This window comes from Theropithecus gelada, chromosome 10 (genome assembly GCF_003255815.1).
Source record: "Theropithecus gelada isolate Dixy chromosome 10, Tgel_1.0, whole genome shotgun sequence".
Lineage (NCBI taxonomy): Eukaryota > Metazoa > Chordata > Mammalia > Primates > Cercopithecidae > Theropithecus > Theropithecus gelada.
Genome location: NC_037678.1, coordinates 55,633,552 through 55,658,938, shown reverse-complemented (window position 1 = coordinate 55,658,938; position 25,387 = coordinate 55,633,552). Strand labels below are relative to the sequence as shown.

At 43.9% G+C, this 25,387-nt stretch overlaps 1 protein-coding gene across 2 annotated transcripts in view; it reads left to right on the top strand.

Annotated features, from left to right (window-relative positions):
- EYA2 (EYA transcriptional coactivator and phosphatase 2) overlaps positions 1-25,387 on the top strand; it is a 309,580-nt gene that overhangs the window by 118,054 nt on the left and 166,139 nt on the right. For both annotated transcript variants that reach the window (XM_025400344.1, XM_025400343.1), the window contains exon 5: positions 5,928-6,044. In XM_025400344.1, coding sequence (XP_025256129.1) covers positions 5,928-6,044 — 117 coding nt within the window. The remainder of the gene's footprint in view (positions 1-5,927; positions 6,045-25,387) is intronic.

The following is a 25,387-nucleotide window of genomic DNA, read 5'->3' as shown; positions in this document are numbered from 1 at the left end:
TTTTTTTTTTTTTTTTTTTTTTGAGATGCAGTCTGTCCCTGTCACCCAGGCTGGAGTGCAGTGGCATGATCTCGGCACACTGCAACCTCTGCCTCCCATGTTCAAGCAATTCTCCTGCCTCAGCCTCCTGAATAGCTGGAATTACATATGTGTGCCACCACACCCAGCTAATTTTTTGTATTTTTTGTATTTTTAGTTTCACCATGTTTCCCAGGCTGGTCTTGAACTCCTGGCTTCAAATGATCTGTCTGCCTCGGCCTCTCAAAGTGCTGGAATTACAGGCATGAGCCACCACGCCTGGCCTGATGTTTAAAAATAACATGAAATGAATCATTATATGGATGGTGCTGGGATACGGGAAAACTAAGCAAATGGTGCACAACATTGAAGATAGGGAAGCGCTCATTTGGTCCAAAACCCTCATTGTAGTCATGAGGAAACTGAGGCTTGGAAAGCAGAGGGCACCTGTCTCAGTGATATCCCAGAGCCAGGACAGGAAACGAGGACTCTGGACTGTGCCAAGTGCCATGGGCTGATCCAGAATTCACATCACTGAGCACCTGCTCAGGGGGCTGTTGATATTTTAAACACGAACCATCTCCTGTCTCTCCTCTGCTGAGATCCCTCTGGGGCCCCTCTCAGGATCAAAGCCAAAGGTTTTCCACTGCAGTATCTTTGCCCCATCCCCATCTTGATGATCTTTCTGACTTCATCACTCACCCTCTCCCCACTCCAGCCTCACTGGCTTCCTTGCTGTTAATTCATCCAACATACCAAGTACGCTTCTGCCTCAGGACCTTCGCACATGCCTTCCCTCTGCCTGGACAGGTATTCCTTCGGGTATCCACGAATCTTGCTCCTTTGCGTCCTTCAGGTCTTTGTTCAAATGTCTCTTCCTCCATGGGACCTCTTCCTCATCCTCCATGGGACCTTTCCGGATCACTCTGTTTGAAATTTCAAATCCCAACTCCCATTGACCAACTTTGCCACCTCCTTCCCTGCTTCATTCTTCTTTTTAGCACCATAAGACTCTAAATGGAGTCCAAAAGATTTAATCATGTTTGGAGAATTGTGTTAGTTGTGAGGTTCATAAGATGGAAGGGAAAAGTGTGTGCCGCTGAGCGTGCCAGGGAGTCTGGGAGCCAATCATGTTGTCTCTTGTGTTACCCAAAAAGTATTTCGTATGCTTCTCCTCTACTGTGGGTTTTTATTTGTTTTTCTACTGTCATTCTCCTCCCACTAGCATGTAAGCTCCAACCACTACAGTATCTCCAGCATCAAGATCTGTATCTCCTGGCCTGTTGCAGGTGCTGAGCTAATAGTTGTGAATGAGTGAATGAATACTTAGTGGCTGTCTGGTTTTGACACCCTCTCTGAAATCCACACACTCACTTTGGTACTTCCATGAGCGGAAGCCAGTGGAACTTGCAGATAGTTCACGAGCACTTTTTCGGAGGCCTCTTTCTCTTTGCTATGAAGATAGTCATCAGAGATGCCTGGGGAGCAGGAGGTCTGATGAGATCAGTCTGCCTCTGGGCCAAACCGTGACCAGATTTCCTTTGAACACAATCTCTTAGAGCAATGTTTCTCCATCTGGTTTAAAAGACCAGTTTTCAGGTTTTTGCTTTTTAATTGCCATTCCACTATGGACTAATATTTTCATAAAATAAAATGAATTGCTAGAAAAATCAAATTAAAATATGTATTTATTTATTTGAGATGAAGCCTCACTCTGTAGCCCAGGCTGGGGTGCAGTGGCGTGATCTCAGCTCACTGCAACCTCCACCTTCTAGTTTCAAGCAATTCTCATGCCTCAGACTCCTGAGTAGCTGGGATTACAGGTGTGCACCACCACACCCAGTTAATTTTTGTATTTTTAGTAGAGATGGGGTTTCGCCATGTTAGACAGCCTGGTCTTGAACTCCTGACCTCAAGTGATCCACCCACCTCGGCCTCCCAAAGTGCTGGGATTACGGGCATGAGCCACCGTACCGGGCCAAATTAAAATGTTTTAAAAGCATACTAAATACAAGTCTGGACAAATGGCCTTAGATGTCAGAACAATGCCAAGTTGCTGCAAAAGTTTCTGCATGTTTACTTCTCAGTGTCTGACTTTCTCATTCTGAATTTGTGACTGATACATGGACCGCAGTCTGGACAACAGACTTACAGGATGAAGGCCCTCGTGCACCTTTGCCATTTTCATATTCTCTTCTTTTTCTCATGGATTAGAATTTTATGATCCAACCACTTCAGCAAACAAAAGAAGAGGTGAAAAACTTTATTTTCTTTTCTTTCGTAGTCATTCATTCACCAGTTTTTGAGCACCTACTATGTGCAAGACAGGAAGCCACATATGGGGAGACTTCAGGGTACAAGAGGGACCCAGCCCTTCCCTCCTGGAGCCTCCAGCCTAAACAGAGAGCAGAGTCAGCAGTGAACTGGGATGAGTGCCAGGCAGGAGAACTGCATGCTACTCAGGGCTGACTTAGGTCATAGAAGGCCTTTCTAGGCAAACAATATTTGCCTAATAGAGAAGAGGGAGGTGTGGGTTCCAGGCAGAGGAAGCAACATATGCAAAGGCTTTGAGTCCAAAGACATTGTTGAAGTTTGTCTCTATCTATTTAAAATGGACAATGTAGGCATCCTTAGATGCAGCAATTTCTGTCTTGTATCCAACCAAGACAAACACTGTGACATTGCTGGAGGAAGTATGTACATTTCATCTTGGATTGTAATAGTAAAAACTGGCATCAACCTGGATTTCATCATCAGGGAACTGGCTGAGCAAGCAGTGATATTTCTGATTTCGGCTTTCTATCCCATCACTAAAACAAACAGTGTCTGAGCATATGGCTTGAGCAAAGTAAGCGAAGGAGCCCAGGAAAGGCAGTGAGGTCGGAGGGGTGGGCAGAGCCCACACAGGGCCTTGGGGGTCACTGCACTGCAGAGTTTAGATTTTACTTTAGGTGCACAGTGAGGCCGACTGTACCCAATGCAACGTTAACCACTCCTGGTGGACTGAGCAAAAAGAAGGTGCTGTAGAAATATTGCTTGTTGCTGCCATCATTGTTGTTACTAAAGTCTGGCACCATCAATGGCTTAAAACCCCTCACACCTATTATTGAGAAGCATCAAGATAAGGAACATTGACTTCAGAGTTATCTGCCAATTGCAAGACCCCAGTCCAATGGATGGGCAATCTCAATTCCCACATCTTTAAAATGAGAGAAGTACTATATTGCCTGTTTCGTGAGACTGATGTGAGGACAAAAGAGATGTGTGCTTTAATTACTTCGTTCAGAGCCTTTATGTGTTCATTCTTTCCTCTTTAATTTCCTAACAACCCATCATTTCACAAGAAAGGAGGCCTCCAACCTGGGGTTGCAGGAGAAACTTTCGAGGTCACCAATCAATGAAGCAAACCGTCTAGGACTCCAGCCCAGATTTCCTGACTCATAATCTATCTGTTTTTACCTTACTAAGCATTCTCTTATTTTGTGGGGTTGACAGGGTAAGAAGGAGGTAATTTCAATAAGAAAACCATCAGCAGAACTGGAAGTGTTCTTGAAAGAAATGAAATTTTAAACAGCAATGAGATACTGTTTTATACCCATAAGATAGACAGAGATAAGCAATGTTTGATAACACAGTTGGTGTGGTTGTGGAGAAGCAGGGCTCACTCAGTGCTTGGAGAGAATGTCACCTACAATGTAGGGAGCACCATTCAGCAACATGCAAGAAAATTTAAAATGCTCTTGCCCTGGACTCGGTGATTCCAACTACTGGGAATTTACCTAAAAGACTTGCACATGTGCACAAAATGTGTGTGTGTGGTGTGATGACTATAAGCTGCAGCAAATACATATGTATATGCATATAGGTACATCTATATGTTAAATATATTTTCTGCATGTGTGTGTGTATATATACACATTTGCTGCGTGTGTGTGTTATGTGTGTATTTGCTGCAGCTTAAATTAGAGTCATAAAATCTAAAAACCACCCAAAAGTTAATGAATAGGAAACTGGTTAAATGATGGGGAAACCACACATTAGAATGTCACACAGCCATCAATACAAAGTAAGGAAGAACTTTATAAGCTCATGAAGAATGATCATTATCACATATTATGAAGCAGTAAAAGAAAAAAAAAGAAAATGAAGAATTTATAGAATACTCCAGTTTATTTTTTAAAAGATGGAATAGATATATACATTACATATGTATATTATATACATAACTGGTATATGCACAGAACTTGTCTGGAAGTGAATTGTGTTCCATAAAGCTGGTAATCGTGGTTGCCTATAGGCAGAAGAGCTGGGGTTTGAGGTCAGGGATAGGAAGAGATACTTTATGCCTTTTGTACTATTGGAATTTTCTTTTTTTTTTTAATTTATTTTTTATTATTATTATACTTTAAGTTCTAGGGTACATGTGCATAACGTGCAGGTTTGTTACATATGTATACTTGTGCCATGTTGCTGTGCTGCACCCATCAACTTGTCAGCACCCATCAACTCATCATTTACATCAGGTATAACTCCCAGTGCAATCCCTCCCCCCTCCCCGCTCCCCATGATAGGCCCCGGTGTGTGATGATCCCCTTCCCGAGTTCAGTTCCCACCTATGAGTGAGAACATGCGGTGTTTGGTTTTCTGTTCTTGTGATAGTTTGCTAAGAATGATGGTTTCCAGCTGCATCCATGTCCCTACAAAGGACACCAACTCATCCTTTTTTATGGCTGCATAGTATTCCATGGTGTATATGTGCCACATTTTCTTAATCCAGTCTGTCACTGATGGACATTTGGGTTGATTCCAAGTCTTTGCTATTGTGAATAGTGCCGCAATAAACATACGTGTGCATGTGTCTTTATAGCAGCATGATTTATAATCCTTTGGGTATATACCCAGTAATGGGATGGCTGGGTCATATGGTACATCTAGTTCTAGATCCTTGAGGAATCGCCATACTGTTTTCCATAATGGTTGAACTAGTTTACAATCCCACCAACAGTGTAAAAGTGTTCCTATTTCTCCACACAATGCATTCATTACAGTTTCGATAAAAATTAAGTGAATGAGCTGATGGTGGTTAGCCTCACCTCCTCAACACAGTCCCTTTCTCAACCAGTTGTTCGTGGAATTAGTACCTATGCTTTAGGTAAGCATGCCACATTTTGCTGAAGTAGAAGGCAGATTTGTAACTGTGGCCTTGGGATAAGCAGGTCCCCCCCACCATGAGATTGGAGAGTGTGTCTGACAGTTAAGTGACATCATCTTTGCAGAGGAAGGGTGGTTCATTTCACACCTTTGCCCAAAATCCTAATGGACATTTAAGCCATACACGGCACTGCCCAGGGGAGTAGTGGGCTGCAGGCTTGCATACCTACCACGCTGGCAGGTAGCATGAAGCTGGTGGCGTTTACAAAATATGAGACGTTTGTAGCCTGCCTTTCCCTTCTCCACTTTTGATAGGATCCTAGGATGTACCAAAACAAATCACAACTGCGATGAGAAAATAGCATCTTAAAACCAGCCTCAAAGTCCTGCAGATGGAATGAAATCTGTGATCACCTGGGAAACATGTGAAAGGGGCAGCTTGTGGTCACATGTGATGCAGACATGGTGTTACTAGACCATCTTGTCATTCAAAAAGAAGCCATATCTCCAGCTTTTTGTGTATGAAATATTCTTACTTTTAAACAAAATCAACTAATTCAGTTTTTCTTAAAAATATGCAGGCCAAGTCAAACATGTCTGTAGGCTAACTTTGGCTGACAAGCCACCAGTTTGCAACTCCTCATTTGGAAGCTGATAAAATTGCATACTGTCTTGACCCAGTAGCTCTTTTGTGGGTGACAAGGACGCATCCTAATCATGTGTCCTTGGTCCTTTTTTTTCCCCCTCTTCCTTCAAAGGCATCAAGACAGAAGACAGCTTGAACCATTCCCCTGGCCAGAGTGGATTCCTCAGCTATGGCTCCAGCTTCAGCACCCCACCCACTGGACAGAGCCCATACACCTACCAGATGCACGGTCAGTGTGGCGCTGTGGCCCCTTCCTGCCCGTCTCTAAGGACCACCTAAGTTGGGTGTCCATTCATTCATTCATTCAGCAGATTTTTTGAGCACCTACTATGTGCCAGGCTCTATCTCAAGGAGTGGACAAAGTAGATACGAGATCTGCCTTCATGGTCATTACCTGGCATTGGGGAAAGACTAATGATAAAGTTGGCAAATGAGCCAGATGATTTGGGAAGGGGTTGAATGTAAAAAAACCTGGTCTTTGCATAGAGAGTGATGAGCACTTGGGAGGTCAGGAAAGGTGAGATTTGTGACTTTAGATCAAATCATCAGGGAAGGCTCTTGAAGAGATGACATTGGACAGAAACCCAAAGGGTGAGGCAAAGCAGCCACGTGGACATCTTAGGGAAGAGCATTCCAGGTAGAGGGAACAGCCTGTGCAAACGCTGCATGCAGGGAAATGTCTGTATGTATTTGAGGCACAGAGCAGAGACCCGTGAGACTGGAGCAAAGTCAGAAGGCATGTAGGAGGAAAGAATCTTGGACGAAGAGCAAGGCACAATCACGCATGGCCTTGAGGGATGTGGGAAGGAGTTTGCTTGTATTTTAAGTGTGATGGGACAGGCAAGTCTATTGTAGAGACTCAGAAATGTTGGATGGTGGAAATATTGGACAGTCAGGTAAAGAAGCTGTTATTCCAGGCAGGAGGATCAAGGCTCTGCAGCCCCAGAGGGTGGCCTTAAGGAAGAAAGAACTCCATTGTGTAATCCTCCACCCACATGCCATAAGGAACTGGCTTGCTGGGTTCTCCCATGCTCACCTCCACTCTTTACCATCCAAGAGCCCTTCTCAGTTCTGATGCCCCCTTGGGAGCATGCTGGAGGTGATGCATGGAGCAGAGGGCTGGTGGCTGTAATTTTCGGGATCCCCATTCTGCTGTTTCCCTTTATATAAGTTGCTAAAAATTACCATCAAGGGTCTGAAAAAGTAAAATGACAAAGTGCTGGGCTGATGAGTGATTGTACTTTTTTTTGAGACAGAGTCTTGCTATGTTGCCCAGACTGGGCTCAAGTGTTTCTGCCACTTCAGAGTATCTGCGACCACAGGTGTGCACTGCTGCACCCAGCTTTGATGGTACTTTTCTTTTAAAAGAAACTACTTGGAAGTATTATCACTTCATCTTGATTATTTTAATTTTTATTAAGGAAGTAATAAAAATGGTTGTCAAGGGCAACATTTCAGGAAAAAAAAAAATTGTGAAAGGAGAACAATAATCTTAGAGATGTGTGTAAGGAAAGCAGCTGATAAGCATTCATGCCCAGCCCTGAGAATAGCTCTCTGGAAAGGTCTGTGTTCAAGTTTGTCAGTGATGCCATGAGCTAGCCTTGACCAAACATGCTAGCTGCCAGGTGATGCTGTGTGGATTCTCTCATACAACCTTCATGACGCTCTGAAGCGACCGCACTGTATCATTCCCATTTCACAGAAGAGGAAACTGAGGCATAGAAGGAATGACTGATTTGGCCAACACTAGGGCAAGGAGTTTCGATTTTATTGTAAGCGTAATGGCAAAGGGACTGCGTCAGATCTCTTGGGGGCCTGGTGGAATCCCGACCCCCAGCCTCACTGCAAAGCCCGTCCCTGTAACCCTGGCACTTTCCTGCCTCCTCTGCTTCTGCTGTCATCTCTGTGTCCCCAATTGGGGCCTTTCTGAGACCCACTGAAGGGAGTAAACTGCTGGGACCCATCTCTCCAAGTAGTGAGTGAAAAATGGCACCAGCCCTGAAATTAGGAGGGGTGTAAAGGTACTGAACTTCAACGTGCGTTCGAGTCCGTTTCAAGCCAGTTTCTTTCCAGCTCTTTAAATAGAAACTGGACTTACTGCCTCAGGGCTTCTGAGGCCACAGAGGTTGAACTGGGAACCCAGTCCCCCATCCCATTTTGACACCCCCTCAGCCACACAATAAGTGACCTAAGGTCTGTAGGAGGGGCCCCCATTCATTCATTCATTCATTCATTCCGTATGTTGAGCACCAGCTTGACACCTGGCACCCTTCTAGGCACTGAGGGCACAGCAGCCCACAAAGACAGTCTCCTCGTAGAGAAAGATGGATGGTAATCGATTGACAAATAGATAAATAATTTTAGATTTTGATGAAGCCTGTGACAGACAAAAGCAGGGTGGCATGCTGGACCGTGAGCAATGATGTAGCCCAGAAGTGGCAATCGGCATTCCCCAGGTGGTCAGGCGCCTCCTGGTGGAAAGGAGGCCGCCACAGGAGGGGCCAGAGCCGGGCCGTACAGGCAGCAGGAACGCAAGAGCAAAGGCCCTGCGGCAGGAAAAGGCTCACAGTGTTCAAGGACTCCAAAGGAGCCTCATCCTATCCTCCCCAGAGCAGGATATGCAGAATAATGTTCTTTCTTCTCTGGTCCTTACAGCAACCACGTGAGGTGGGCCCCATCAGCCCTGCTTTCAGAGATGGTGAAAGTGAGGCTCAGAGAGGGCAAGTGACTTGCCCAAAACCGCAGAGCTGATAAGTGTTCGGAGCTAGGATTCAGACTCCGGTTTCTCCGGTGCCACTTCCTCTAAATGATGAGATTTCCTAGACTCCTTTAGGACTCCAGGCACTGTCCTAACGTCTGCACATAAACATGCCTCTTAATCTCCCCAGTAGCCCCATGACATGGGCACTATCACTGCCCTCATCTTACAGGTGGAGAAACTGAGGCATAAAGTGTTTCAGTCACTTACCCAAGATCACACAGCCATGGCAGTGGGAGATGAGCCAGGCAGTTGCCCAGGCACATAACCCTCACGCCATCCTGCCCTTCACACTCTCTTAGATCCATCTGGAAGGTGATTCTCAGGGGTGAGCCTAGGCCCCCACTCCCCATCTCAATCCCCACCAGCCACCGTCTCCAGCTCTTTTCTCACCCTACCATGGGAATCGTCCAGGTTATTTTCTTATCCTCCTTGCAGCCCAGATGACAGAAGGGCAGCGGCAGCAGCTGGGCTTTGTCCCAATTAACTGCCTTCAGTCTGATGCTAATGGCTATAAACTGCTCTTGAGACAGCCCAGGCATTTTGCAAGCCTGACATATTCCTCCTTAAGTATTTTTTTCAAACACAAACACACGGAACGCTCACACACCATGCCCATGTGCTTCCTATTAACTTTTTTTTTTTTTTTTTTGAGTTGTTCCAGAGGAGAAATAAACTCTCGAACTACTGAGAGCATTTCAGAATGGAAGACATTGGTTGAGCTTAGTTTCTCAGAGGAAGAAGAAAATAAAGCAGATTGAGGCTTATTAACTTTTAGGCCTGAAAATGCTGATTTTGTGAAATTGGCCCATAGTGAGAAGCTAACATAAGTCCTTTTCCTTTCTGAGAATTAAAACCATAATTTTGGCCCATAATCCCAGCACTTTGGGAGGCCAAGGCAGGTATATTTATTGCTTGAGTCCAAGAGTTCAAGACCAGCCTCGGAAACCTGGTGAAACCTATCTCTACAAAAAAAAAAAAAAAAAAATTAGCTGGGCGTGGCGATGCATGCCTGTAGTCCCAGCTACTCAATAGGCTGAGGTAGGAGGATCACTTCAGCCTGGGAGGTCAAGGCTACAGTAAGCCATGATCATGACACTGTACTCCAGCCTGGGCAATACAGCAAGACCCTGTCTCTAAAAAAAAAAAAAAGAAAAAAAAATGCTGGGCATGGTGGAGTGCACCTGTAGTTCCAGCTACTCAGGAGGCTGAGGTGGGAGGATTGTTTGAGTCCAGGAGTTCAAGGCTGCAGTGAGCTATGATCACCCCACTGCACTCCAGCCTGGGCAATAGAGCATGACCCTGTCTCATAAAAAGAAAAAATGTATAATTTTATAGAAGCAAAAAAAGGACGCTCATGGGGCTCACCTCATCATTTTACAGATGAGTAAACTGAGGCACTGCGACGGAGCATCTTACGGAAGAGCACAGAGCAAGCTTTAGACAAGCCAGGATGCCTCCCACTAGGTCTTCTAGCTAATCTCATAAACTTCCAAAAGCTTTAGCACAGCCATCACCCCATAAGGCCCTGGTTTGAGATCTGTAGCTGTTTGGCTAACACTGCCTCTCCATAGCATATACAATAAACGTAAAAGAAAAAAGTTCACAGCTCTCGTTCAGCCTTTGCATGGTTGTTTATTTTCTTTATTTTAAGTTCACCCTGGGGTTTTTATGCCTGAAGTGTATTTCTTATGGGTTTGATTTTTTTCTTTTTGGCTTCTCCTGGTAAAACACTGCTGTTCACAGAAATAACCACCAAGGTTAAAAAGAGGGAAAAAAATCTCCAGAGTGTGTTATAAGAAGTTTCTGGTGCCACAGAGGAGTTAAGAGCTCTGGACCTGGCCTGTGGTCAGTCCTGGCGGTACCCCACACACAGTGGCATGAGTTGGGGAAGCACATGGACTTCTCTGTGCCTCAGTTTCCTCACCTGTGAAACTGGTATCATAGTAAGAGAAGTGACAACATGAGGCTTTGGGAGACTAAATAACATGATTCATGGGCACATCAGATGAGATCCATAAAGGCTGGATTTTCTTTTTATTATCTCTGTTATTCCTTCCTTAGCATGGTAGTTAAAAACAACTGAAAGCAGGGGCTCTCAAGTCAGGTTGAGTTAACATCCGAATACAGCTGCAAACCAGCCCTGGGACCTTGAGCTCAGTTCCTTCTCAGTACTCCAGTTTCCTTCCCTGTGAAATGGGGACGCTAAGAGTACCTGACTCGTGGGGTGCTATGATGACTAAATGTGTTAATGTATGTGAAGTATTTAGAGCAGTGCCTGGCACAAACTAATGCTCTCTAAATGTTAATTATCGTTGTTATGATTGACATTGTTAGCCTCACTTCAGGTTTGATGGGCCGTGTTCTTTCCAAGTTCACTTCTATTTCCTGAACTCTCCATTTTAGTAAGTGGCCAGGGTAAGAGAAAAGAGGAATACTAATTTGAGACTGTAGTACTGTCTGCATCCACATAAACTCCCCTTCCAGTGAACTCTGTGTTGTAGGGAGACTTAAAAACAGGCCAAGCACAGTGGCTCATGCCTATAATCCCAGCCCTTTGGGAGGCTGAGGTGGGCAGATCTTCTGAGCTCAGGAGTTTGAGACCAGCCTGGCCAACATGGCAAAACCCCATCTCTACTTAAAATACAAAAATTATCCAGGTGTGGTGGCACACGCCTGCAATTCCAGCTACTTGGGAGGCTGAGGCAGGAGAATCGCTTGAACCCAGGTGGCGGAGGTTGCAGCGAGCCAAGATCATGCCACTGCACTCCAGTCTGGGCGACAAAGCAAGACTCCATCTCAAAAAAAAAAAGAAAAAAAGCAGGAAAACAGTGGAAGCCCTGTCCAATGGAAACTCCTTTTGCATTTATGAAGGGCCAGGGAACGTAAAGACTGAAGCTTAGAACCCCTCCAGCAGCCACTCAGGAGCAACATGGAAACATGCAATTCAAGGATGTATCGGAAATTAACAGTTCAGTAAAAGCACTTGTAACTCAATGATCTCATCTCCAGACCTCCGAGGCCGGATTGTGTTGGATTTAGGAAGTCTCTATGTCAGATTAATGAAATCTACCACCAGTAAACTGTGTGACCTTGGACAAGTGACAGAACTTTCATGATCTGTGTTCCACAGTTCTAGTGCTAACAAGTGCTCCAGGAAAAAATAAAGGGGTTGGTGCAGGTCATGGTCATACATACCAAATACATTTAGTAAATAGTGCATGCCACAATGTTAGAATGGACATCTTTGCTATAAGACTTTTCAGAGCCTTTGCAAGCTGTTGTGCCTTATACTTCTCCAGGAATAGAATTCAGGAGGCAGTTTTCCCAAGCAGATAGGCTGAGGGCCCCTCTGTCTAAACTCGTTCTGTGGTCACTGAGAAGCCCTGGATGTCAGGATCTTTTAGGACCCTTCCTTTATGAACGCTCTTTGAATTTCTATTGTTTTAAACAATGAACATGTATATATTTATTTTTCCTGTGTTTTAATTAAATTGTTTCTTTTTGAGACGGAGTCTCACTTTGTCGTCCAGGCTGGAGTACAGTGGCGCGATCTCGGCTCACTGCAACCTCTGCCTCCTGGATTCAAGCAATTCTCCAGCCTCAGTCTTCCAAGTAGCTGGGATTACAGGCACCTGCCACCACACCTGGCTAATTTTTGTATTTTTAGTAGAGATGGGGTTTCGCCGTGTTGGCCAGGCTGGTCTCGAACTCCTGACCTCAAGTGATCCACGTCAGCCCCGCAAAGTGCTGGGATTACAGGCATGAGCCACTGTGCTCAGCCTTAATTTTTAACTGAGATATAACTCACATATCTAAACTTCACCTTTTTTTTTTTTTTTTTTTTTTTTTTTGAGGCAGGGTCTCTCTCTGTCGCCCAGGCTGGAGTGCAGTGGTGCGAAGGCAGCTCACTGCAACCTCCACCTCCTGGGTTCAAGTGATTCTCCCACCTCAGCCTCCTGAGTAGCTGGGACTAGCAGGTGCCTGCCACCATGCCAAGCTAATTTTGTTTATTTTTTTATAGAGACGGGATTTCATTGTGTTGCACAGGCTGGTAAACTTCACCTAAAGTGTTCAATTTAGTGTTTTTAGTATGTTCACTAAAATTGTGCAACCATAACCACCATCTGATTCCACAGCATTTTTGTCACCCCTCCCCCAAAGAAACCCCATGCCCATTAGCATCACTCCCTAGTTCCCCTCTCTCCAATATATTCCTTTCATAATAATAATTAAAAAAAAGACACATGAATTTTTTAAACAGGTTATGCATTCACCTAGTTCAGGCATCTATAGAACTCTTTCTTCTGCCTTCATGCTACATCCACCCCATTTTCAAACCCCTAACCATTAACCACTGTAATAGTTTCATGGGAAGCCATCCAGAACTTATTTTTGCAAACATAAGTAAAATATAAGCAGTCTGTTATATTGTATGTTACTATTACAAGAATTAGTTCAGACGTGATTCATAAATAAGAAAACTATGTTAGTATAACTCGGAAGTTGCATTGTTTCATTTGCATCTAGCGGTTTCTCTATCACTGTTGTTGTTGTGTGCCTTGATGTAGTTTTCTTTATGATTCTCATGCTCTGTGTTCGTTGAGACACTTAGATCTGTGGATTTATTGTTTTCATCAAATTTGGAAATTTTTCAGCCAATATTTCTTCAAATTTTTTTCTGATGTTCCACCACTGCTACCTCCCACTCCAAGTTCATAAATCTTTTCTTCTGTAGTATCTGATCTGCTGTTAATTACACCCAGGTCATTTTTCATCCCGTACATCATTTTCATCTCTAGAAGTTTGACTTGGGTCTTTTTTTTTTTTTTAAGACAGAGCCTTGCTCTGTCACCCAGGCTGGAGTGCAGTGGCATAATCTCGGCTCACTGCAACCTCTGCTTCCAGAGTTCAAGCGATTCTCATGCCTCAGCCACCTGAGTAGCTGGAATTACAGGTGCTCACCACCACGCCTGGCTAATTTTTGTATTTTAAGTGGAGACGGGGTTTTGCCATGTTGGCCAGGCTAATCTCGAACTCCTGAGCTCAGGCAGTCTGCCCACATCAGCCTCCCAAAGTGCTAGTACAGACATGAGCCATCGTGCCCAGCCTGGGTCTTTTTTTTATAACTTCCATGTCTGTATATAACATGTCCAATCTTCTGGCTTCTTGAACAGATAGAGTCCAGTTGTAGTAAACGTTTTAATGTCCGTGTCTAGTTCTATCATTCCTGTCATTTCTGAGTTCATTTTCATTGATTTTTCTCCGTGTGAAAAATCATATTTTTCTGCTTCCCTGCATGCCTGATAAGTTTCAATTGGATGCCAAACATAAATTTTACCTTGTCAGATGCTGGATATTTTTATATTCCTATAAATACTTTTGAGCTTTGTTCTGGGATGCAGTTAGGTTACTTAGAAACTGTTGGATTCTTTTGAGTCTTGCTTTCAGCCTTGCCAGTTGGGATCAGAGCAGCGTTTAGTCCAGGAGAAATTTTTTCCACTACTGAGGCAAACCCTTCTGAGTATTCTACCCAATGCCCCATGAATTGTGAGGTTCTGCAATTCTGGCAGGTGGGATCAGGAACTATTCCCGGCTTCATGATGAGCTCTGAAGCTTGTTGCTTCTGATCTTTTCCAGTGGTTCTCTCTCAGCCCTGGGTAATTTCCTCACACCCATGTGCTTGCTCATCAGTTCTCAGGTGGCCACTCAAGGGGAACTGTGAGCAAACCTCCAGAGCGCTCCCAGCACAGCTCTCTTTTTCTGGGAGTTCTGCTCTGCCAAACCCAGCCACATTAGCCTCCCCTGACTTGTAGCTCCATCTCCCCAGCTCAGAGAGATCACGGGGCTCCACCTGGGTTTTCCCTTCCTGGAAACTCTATCCTGGGGCAGTCATTCAGCTCACCATCTGTTTCTTCTCTTGCAAGGATCGCTGTCCACGCCTGATGCCCAACGTCTTGGAAACCTACTTTTCAAACCGTTTCAGCTGGGAGGGTCAATCCAGACCTTGTTACTCAGTCTTGGCCAGAAGTGGAAATTCCACTGCACTGGTTCATTTGTAGTTTTTCCAGAGCATAGGCTAAGAGCAGCTGAATGTAAAATACCAAACACAAGCAAGTGCAGCAAGCCTGGTACAAGTGCAGTTCTGCTCCTAATGCCCTATGTCCTTCCTCTTCCTCAGTTTGGTTACATGTTCTATTTTGGGAGAACTAATTTTGCAATTCCCGCCAATTTTTGTGCATTTTGCCCTTGTTTCCATAATTCAACACCTCCATCATCTCTTCATCACCTCCATCAAGATACTTTCACTTCCTTTTAAAAGCAAAGATCTCTATTTCATATAATGCTTCTCAGTTTATTATTTACATATTTGTTTTTTCACCGTGCTATCATTTTTACTAGGATTGTCACTGCTTTGGTTAATGCTGTGGTTACAAAGTGGCATTGCTTTGGGGCCGTCAGCTCTAACCCTACTTTTTCCCATAAGCTCTCTGATTTTAGTGCACGGGTTCACGTAACTCATGGCCTTTCAAGAAGGCATTATCACATGATGGCAGAAACCCTTGTCTATATTCTTTTCACAGGTAACATACTATGCACACTCCTCTGCACTTTATTTTCCTCATTTAGCTATATACCTTGGAGAGAACTTGCTAAGTCAATATATAGAAAGAGCTTATTCATTCTTCTTCATAGTTGCCTATTATTGCATTGAATGATGTGTGGAAATGATGGAGCCAGTTCCTTACTGGGGGCCATTTGACCTGTTTCTACTCTTTTTACAACTGCCTCCAAAATGGTTATGAAAACCCCTATATGCGTATTATTTTTTATAAGTATATCTGAATGGCACATTTCCAAAAAGTAGGACTTGGGGTCAAGGGGCAAGTCTATATTTAAATTTGGTGGATATCTCCAGGTTACCCTCCGTAGGGATTCAACCCATTTACATTCCCCCCAGCAGTGTCTGGGAGTCGTACCTGTTTTCACAAAAACTCACCAACCCAGTGTCATCTAATCGTTGAAGTTTTTGCCAGTGCATGAAAAAATGGTGTCTCAGGCAGTAGTAATTTCTAAGTCTTGTCTCACAAGTGAGGTTGAGCATCTTTTCAGACCCTTGACTGATTTGTATTTCCTTTCCTGTGAACCCTGGTTTGAATCTGTGAACACAGGAGATTGGACTTGAAAAAGTATGCAAAAGAAAAGCAATTAGGTACTAGGCATACCAATATTTAAGCATATCATAAAGCTTCAGTAATCAAAACAACATGCTTCTAGTGTGAATACACTCACTGTTCAATAGAGGAGAACAAACAGTCTCAGAGAGAGACCCACACATTTAGTATGTAGAGAAGGTGACATCTTGAGTCAGTGGGAAAATATGAACTATTGAATGAATGGCATTGGAACAGCTAGTTAGCCATCTGGAGAAAAGTATCCCTTCCTACTACCAGAAAACAAATCCAAATGGATTGACGGTTTAAATGTTAAAAATAAAACCATAAAAATACTAGAATGAGAATAAGCACAATTTTTTATAACCTTGGAGTGGAAAAGGCTTTTCTAACCAGGACTCAGAAATCCAAAATCCATAAATGAAAAGATTGACAGGTTCAACTACAGAATTTTTTTTTTTCTTGTTGGCACGGCAAAGAATACCAGAAGTCAAAACAAATGACAAAAAACAAGCAGACAAACAACAAAAAAAGGAAAACAAAATGACAAACTGAAAAGAAATATTTACATCTGAAGTCACAAAGAAATGTTACTTTTTCGAAAATGATTCTACTAGTCTGTGGATTGAACCTGCTCCAGAATGTGGTTCTTCTTAATCAGGATTTCAAACTCAAATATTACAGGGCCGTGCAGTGATGTAAAAGAGAGACATGAGCTAGGTATAGGGTTATAGGGAGGGTGGGAACTGTAGCAAACTAGAGACTAAACCCCCCACCAACACTGGGGATAGAGGGGCGTTACTTGGCTTTAGCCCATTGCTGCCCCTCTAGATTGGATCCCAAAGAGACCACATCTTTCCATTTTTCAAAGTGATCCCAAAACTCTGTTTAATGTGAAATCTCCTTATTCTTTTTCAATATGGACAATTGATTAAACTCTCTTTGAAACACCTTGTGAAGCACACAAACACACATAAGGCTGGCTTCATGCCCACATCTTGCAATCTTGCTCCATATTTTCTTAACTGAACCACAGGTCCCGAGATGACTGGATGGAGCAAATCACAAACCAAGTGGTGACTTGGGGAACCACACAGATCACCTCCTTTGGGTTTCCCCACCTCTGGCTTATTTCATCAGTGAGGTGTGTTCCAGAGAACTTGAGTGATCGGTGTGGCAATGGTTGAGAGTGGAACCCAGTGGCCTCCTCATGGTTAAATGGGGTCGTTTCTCTGTTTCTCCCTGGCGATGGCAGCTTTCAGGCTGTCCCAGCCCAGCCAGTTTTGAGCAGTCTAAATCTTCCTGATCTCACTGCATCGGTCAAGACAGGAGCCAGGCTTGGCATCCTATGGGTTGTTGGACTGAGGCCGAGTTTCCTAATGTGAATCAGCAACTCTTCTGCACACAATGAAGTGGGTGAGGTTTCCCCATGCATGTCAGCGTTCTCACCCTGTGCAACACTGCCAGCCTGGGGGTCACCTTCCCCTCCCCTTCGTGTGTGTTGGCAGGCTTGCTGCCTTTTGCTTGAGCTAAAGTCTTCGGAATTTAGAACGTATAGAGTTTATATGGAGGGTCTTTTCGCTAGTTACATAACAAGTTAGATTTGATCACCCCATCTCAAAAAGCCACTGGAGGTAACAGGTGGAAACAGGCGGAGAGACAGAATGAGTTTGGGATCAGGAGGGAGTTTAGCTTACAGCAATTTGCTAAGGCAGTGCTGTCCCATAGACCCTTCTGTGATGATGGAAATGCTCTGAGTGGCTGTGCAACGTGATAGCCCCTAACCACAGGTGGCTACTGAGCACTGAAATGTGGTTAGTGCAACTAAGGAATTGAATTTTTAATTTTGTTTAATTTTAATTAATTGTAAATGCACCTACTCTATTGGGCAGCACAGGTCTAAGGGATGTTTCCAAGCTAACTCTTAAGTTGTGTTATGGACTGAATTGTTCCCCTCCCCTAAAATTCGTATGTTGAAGCTGTTACCTCCAATGTGATGGGTTTTGGTGATGAGGCCTTTGGGAGGTGTTAGGGTTAGATGAGGTCATGTGGGTGAGGTCTTCAGAGTGGGAGTACTGTTCTTATAAGAAGAAGGAGAGAGAGCTCTCGACCTCCTTGTCTCTCCCTGAATGCACATACTGAGGACAGGCCATGCAAGGACACAGCAAGAAGATGACCATCTGCAAGCCAGGAAGAAGACCTTCACCAGGAATCCAACCAGCTGGCACCTTGACCTTGGGCTTCTTGGACTCCAGAACTGTGAGAAGTAAATATCTGCTGTTTAAGCCTCCCAGGTGACAGTGTTCTGTTACAGCAGCCTGCGCGAAGACAGGAGGTTTTTCCTAGGCGTGCAGAAGCAGAGCTGGAAAAGCTAATATCCTGAACATTTTGTTTGTTTCTCTTTTGAAGATGCTTCACCTTCTTTTCTTCTTGCCCCCACTATCAGACGAATTTTCAAAGCAAAGCAGGTCTGTGTGTGGCATCAGGAGCTGGTGAGTGACAGAAGCTGGTGCCTTCATACAGCCATCATCCCAGTAGATATTAAGGCAGCATCTCCTCTGTGCCAGGCACTGTGCCAGGTGCTGAGAAAGCAGAGGTGAGCAAGACAAATACAGTCCCTGCCCCGCTGGAGTTCACACCAGGGTTGGGAGATGGACGATAATCCAATGATGGCACAACACATGTAAAATTGCACCTGTAAAGCACTAGGACACAGGGCCAAGGCGGAGTCTGCAACCTTCTGGCTCCAAGCCTGTGCTCTTCACTCTGCCACTGGTCACATACCCAGATGCCTCAGGAGCCGGCCCACACGGTCAGTGTGTGAAGGTGGCTGGGTGGGGCCTGTGACAAACTAAGGAGCCCCAGCCCTATATACCAGGGTAGCCCCACCCCATTAAAGCTGGTTATTGCAGTGCCATGGATTAGTTATTCAAAATTTAAATTTAAGAAAACAAATGCCAGAAATCTTTTATAAGAAGTTTCCCAATTAAAAAGACTTAAATTGGTAGCAACAAATTTTTAAAAACAAAATAAAATAAAACTTACTATGCAAGCCAAAGCACTTGTACAGGTTGGATTCAGGCCACAGGCTGCCATTTTGCTAACTGTGTTCTCCATCATGACCATGGAGAGAACTGATGTGAAAGCAGGGGACTCTGAGCTCAGAAGGGGAAGAAATGGGGGTTAACAAATTCAGGACAGGGTGCAAGAAGGCAGAAGGGCCACAGGTTATGGATGTGTCCTGTCTCTCTCAGCCACATCAGCTGGAAGAATAATGATGGTGTGGTTTCTAGAATAAGAGTTGAAGTGGAACGAGGGCTCAGCCCATAGAAGGAGCTTGTTGAAGACATGCTGGGGCAACTCTGCCTGGCCACCCTGTAGCTCGCCAGTTACCTTGATGGGCAGCCATGGCTTTTATCCATATTTTCAGGGCAGAAGACAGGTGGAACCAGAATGAGGCCATAATGGCTGTCACCAGTGGGTGGCCAATTTGGGGTTGACATAACTGTATCTGCAGGGGAAGCATGATCAGGTCCTTTGTAACATTTAAGGCTTACCTACTCCTTTTGCCCCTTCCTCTGTAAGTAGCACTGCTGTCTCTTACATCCTTTTCCTCATACCTCCCATTCATTCTTTCTGCAGGGTTACTAACTTTCTTATTCTCTACACTTAACACATCTTTACATTTTGCCTGTATCGCCCAAGCTCCTTGCCTGCTCACTAAGTTTTTATAACACTTCCTCTGCGTTTCATTCACCCCATCTCTTTTTCTTTTTTCTACAACACATACTTGAACACCGCTAAATATTCAATTAAGAATTATTGAATACAGGCCGGGCGCGGTGACTTACACCTGTAGTCCCAGCACCTTGGGAGGCCAAGACGGGCGGATCACGAGGTCAGGAAACTGAGACCATCCTGGCTAACATGGTGAAACCCCGTCTCTACTAAAAATACAAAAAAAATTAGCCGGGCGTAGTGGCGGGCGCCTGTAGTCCCAGCTACTCAGGAGACTGAGGCAGGAAAATGGCATGAACCCAGGAGGCGAAGCTTGCAGTGAGCCAAGGTCGTGCCACCGCACTGCAGCCTAGGCAACTGAGCAAGACTCCGTCTCAAAAACAAAAAAAAGAATTATTGAATACGGTACAATTGAACACATTACAATAGCATTCTTACAAAGTTCTATGTATGTTAAAGTCCTGAAAAACAAAATTCTACGTGTAAAATGGACTGATACGTTAGAACAGAGGTTAGCAAACTTTTTCTGCAAAAGAGCCAGAGAGTAAATATTTCAGATTTTGAGGGTCATCGGTCTCTGTCCCAGTTACTTGTAACTCTGTCATTGTAGCTTGAAAACAGCCATAGTCAATACGACAATGAATGGCCAAGGCTGTCTTCCAAGACAGTCTTATTTACAAAAGCAGGTAGGTTGGATTTGGCTGAGCTATGTGTTCTAGGGTCATATTATTAAAACCAGATCTTATCTGCCGGAATGTTTGGTCGGATATTTGAAAGTCAGGTAGGGGGGCGGAGCAAGATGGCCGAATAGGAACAGCTCCAGTCTCCAACTCCCAGCACGAGCGACACAGAAGACCGGTGATTTCGGCATTTTCAACTGAGGTACTGGGTTCATCTCACTGGGGAGTGCCGGACGATCGGTGCTGGTCAGCTGCTGCAGCCCGACCAGCGAGAGCTGAAGCAGGGTGAGGCATTGCCTCACCTGGGAAGCACAAGGGGGAAGGGAATCCCTTTTCCTAGCCAGGGGAACTGAGACACACAACACCTGGAAAATCGGGTAACTCCCACCCCAATACTGCGCTTTAAGCAAACAGGCACACCAGGAGATCATATCCCACACCTGGCCGGGAGGGTCCCACGCCCACGGAGCCTCCCTCATTGCTAGCACAGCAGTCTGTGATCTACCGGCAAGGCAGCAGCGAGGCTGGGGGAGGGGCGCCCGCCATTGCTGAGGCTTAAGTAGGTAAACAAAGCTGCTGGGAAGCTCGAACTGGGTGGAGCTCACAGCAACTCAAGGAAACCTGCCTGTCTCTGTAGACTCCACCTCTGGGGGCAGGGCACAGTAAACAATAAACGCAGCAGAACCCTCTGCAGACGCAAATGACTCTGTCTGACAGCTTTGAAGAGAGCAGTGGATCTCCCAACATGGAGGTTGAGATCTGAGAAGGGACAGACTCCCTGCTCAAGTGGGTCCCTGACCCCTGAGTAGCCTAACTGGGAGACATCCCCCACTAGGGGCAGTCTGACACCCCACACCTCACAGGGTGGAGTACACCCCTGAGAGGAAGCTTCCAAAGCAAGAATCAGACAGGTACACTCGCTGTTCAGAAATATTCTATCTTCTGCAGCCTCTGCTGCTGATACCCAGGCAAACAGGGTCTGGAGTGGACCTCAAGCAATCTCCAACAGACCTACAGCTGAGGGTCCTGACTGTTAGAAGGAAAACTATCAAACAGGAAGGACACCTACACCAAAACCCCATCAGTACATCACCATCATCAAAGACCAGAGGCAGATAAAACCACAAAGATGGGGAAAAAGCAGGGCAGAAAAGCTGGAAATTCAAAAAACAATAGTGCATCTCCCCCGGCAAAGGAGCGCAGCTCATCGCCAGCAATGGATCAAAGCTGGACGGAGAATGACTTTGACGAGATGAGAGAAGAAGGCTTCAGTCCATAAAATTTCTCAGAGCTAAAGGAGGAATTACGTACCCAGCGCAAAGAAACTAAAAATCTTGGAAAAAAAGTGGAAGAATTGATGGCTAGAGTAATTAATGCAGAGAAGATCATAAACGAAATGAAAGAGATGAAAACCATGACACGAGAAATACGTGACAAATGCACAAGCTTCAGTAACCGACTCGATCAACTGGAAGAAAGAGTATCAGCGATTGAGGATCAAATGAATGAAATGAAGCGAGAAGAGAAACCAAAAGAAAAAAGAAGAAAAAGAAATGAACAAAGCCTGCAAGAAGTATGGGATTATGTAAAAAGACCAAATCTACGTCTGATTGGGGTGCCTGAAAGTGAGGGGGAAAATGGAACCAAGTTGGAAAACACTCTTCAGGATATCATCCAGGAGAACTTCCCCAACCTAGTAGGGCAGGCCAACATTCAAATCCAGGAAATACAGAGAACGCCACAAAGATACTCCTCGAGAAGAGCAACTCCAAGACACATAATTGCCAGATTCACCAAAGTTGAAATGAAGGAAAAAATCTTAAGGGCAGCCAGAGAGAAAGGTCGGGTTACCCACAAAGGGAAGCCCATCAGACTAACAGCAGATCTCTCGGCAGAAACTCTACAAGCCAGAAGAGAGTGGGGGCCAATATTCAACATTCTTAAAGAAAAGAATTTTAAACCCAGAATTTCATATCCAGCCAAACTAAGTTTCATAAGTGAAGGAGAAATAAAATCCTTTACAGATAAGCAAATGCTTAGAGATTTTGTCACCACTAGGCCTGCCTTACAAGAGACCCTGAAGGAAGCACTCAACATGGAAAGGAACAACCGGTACCAGCCATTGCAAAAACATGCCAAAATGTAAAGACCATCGAGGCTAGGAAGAAACTGCATCAACTAACGAGCAAAATAACCAGTTAATATCATAATGGCAGGATCAAGTTCACACATAACAATCTTAACCTTAAATGTAAATGGACTAAATGCTCCAATTAAAAGACACAGACTGGCAAACTGGATAAAGAGTCAAGACCCATCAGTCTGCTGTATTCAGGAGACCCATCTCACACGCAGAGACATACATAGGCTCAAAATAAAGGGATGGAGGAAGATTTACCAAGCAAATGGAGAACAAAAAAAAGCAGGGGTGGCAATCCTAGTCTCTGATAAAACAGACTTAAACCAGCAAAGATCAAAAGAGACAAAGAAGGCCATTACATAATGGTAAAGGGATCAATTCAACAGGAAGAGCTAACTATCCTAAATATATATGCACCCAATACAGGAGCACCCAGATTCATAAAGCAAGTCCTTACAGACTTACAAAGAGACTTAGACTCCCATACAATAATAATGGGAGACTTCAACACTCCACTGTCAACATTAGACAGATCAACGAGACAGAAAGTTAACAAGGATATCCAGGAATTGAACTCATCTCTGCAGCAAGCAGACCTAATAGACATCTACAGAACTCTCCACCCCAAATCAACAGAATATACATTCTTCTCAGCACCACATCGTACTTACTCCAAAATTGACCACGTAATTGGAAGTAAATCACTCCTCAGCAAATGTACAAGAACAGAAATTATAACAAACTGTCTCTCAGACCACAGTGCAATCAAACTAGAACTCAGGACTAAGAAACTCAATCAAAACCGCTCAACTACATGGAAACTGAACAACCTGCTCCTGAATGACTATTGGGTACATAACGAAATGAAGGCAGAAATAAAGATGTTCTTTGAAACCAATGAGAACAAAGATACAACATACCAGAATCTCTGGGACACATTTAAAGCAGTGTGCAGAGGGAAATTTATAGCACTAAATGCCCACAAGAGAAAGCAGGAAAGATCTAAAACTGACACTCTAACATCGCAATTAAAAGAACTAGAGAAGCAAGAGCAAACACATTCGAAAGCTAGCAGAAGGCAAGAAATAACTAAGATCAGAGCAGAACTGAAGGAGATAGAGACACAAAAAACCCTCCAAAAAATCAATGAATCCAGGAGTTGGTTTTTTGAAAAGATCAACAAAATTGACAGACCACTAGCAAGACTAATAAAGAAGAAAAGAGAGAAGAATCAAATCGATGCAATTAAAAATGATAAAGGGGATATCACCACCGACCCCACAGAAATACAAACTACCATCAGAGAATACTATAAACACCTCTACGCAAATAAACTGGAAAATCTAGAAGAAATGGATAATTTCCTGGACACTTACACTCTTCCAAGACTAAACCAGGAAGAAGTTGAATCCCTGAATAGACCAATAGCAGGCTCTGAAACTGAGGCAATAATTAATAGCCTACCAACCAAAAAAAGTCCAGGACCAGATGGATTCACAGCTGAATTCTACCAGAGGTACAAGGAGGAGTTGGTACCATTCCTTCTGAAACTATTCCAATCAATAGAAAAAGAGGGAATCCTCCCTAACTCATTTTATGAGGCCAACATCATCCTGATACCAAAGCCTGGCAGAGACACAACAAAAAAAGAGAATTTTAGACCAATATCCCTGATGAACATCGGTGCAAAAATCCTCAATAAAATACTGGCAAACCGGATTCAGCAACACATCAAAAAGCTTATCCACCATGATCAAGTGGGCTTCATCCCTGGGATGCAAGGCTGGTTCAACATTCGCAAATCAATAAACATAATCCAGCATATAAACAGAACCAAAGACAAGAACCACATGATTATCTCAATAGATGCAGAAAAGGCTTTTGACAAAATTCAACAGCCCTTCATGCTAAAAACTCTCAATAAATTCGGTATTGATGGAACGTACCTCAAAATAATAAGAGCTATTTATGACAAACCCACAGCCAATATCATACTGAATGGGCAAAAACTGGAAAAATTCCCTTTGAAAACTGGCACAAGACAGGGATGCCCTCTCTCACCACTCCTATTCAACATAGTGTTGGAAGTTCTGGCTAGGGCAATTAGGCAAGAGAAAGAAATCAAGGGCATTCAGTTAGGAAAAGAAGAAGTCAAATTGTCTCTCTTTGCAGATGACATGATTGTATATTTAGAAAACCCCATTGTCTCAGCCCAAAATCTCCTTAAGCTGATAAGCAACTTCAGCAAAGTCTCAGGATACAAAATTAATGTGCAAAAATCACAAGCATTCTTATACACCAGTAACAGACAAACAGAGAGCCAAATCAGGAATGAACTTCCATTCACAATTGCTTCAAAGAGAATCAAATACCTAGGAATCCAACTTACAAGGGATGTAAAGGACCTCTTCAAGGAGAACTACAAACCACTGCTCAGTGAAATAAAAGAGGACACAAACAAATGGAAGAACATACCATGCTCATGGATAGGAAGAATCAATATCGTGAAAATGGCCATACTGCCCAAGGTAATTTATAGATTCAATGCCATCCCCATCAAGCTACCAATGAGTTTCTTCACAGAATTGGAAAAAACTGCTTTAAAGTTCATATGGAACCAAAAAAGAGCCCGCATCTCCAAGACAATCCTAAGTCAAAAGAACAAAGCTGGAGGCATCACGCTACCTGACTTCAAACTATACTACAAGGCTACAGTAACCAAAACAGCATGGTACAGGTACCAAAACAGAGATATAGACCAATGGAACAGAACAGAGTCCTCAGAAATAATACCACACATCTACAGCTATCTGATCTTTGACAAACCTGAGAGAAGCAAGAAATGGGGAAAGGATTCCCTATTTAATAAATGGTGCTGGGAAAATTGGCTAGCCATAAGTAGAAAGCTGAAACTGGATCCTTTCCTTACTCCTTATACGAAAATTAATTCAAGATGGATTAGAGACTTAAATGTTAGACCTAATACCATAAAAATCCTAGAGGAAAACCTAGGTAGTACCATTCAGGACATAGGCATGGGCAAAGACTTCATGTCTAAAACACCAAAAGCAACGGCAGCAA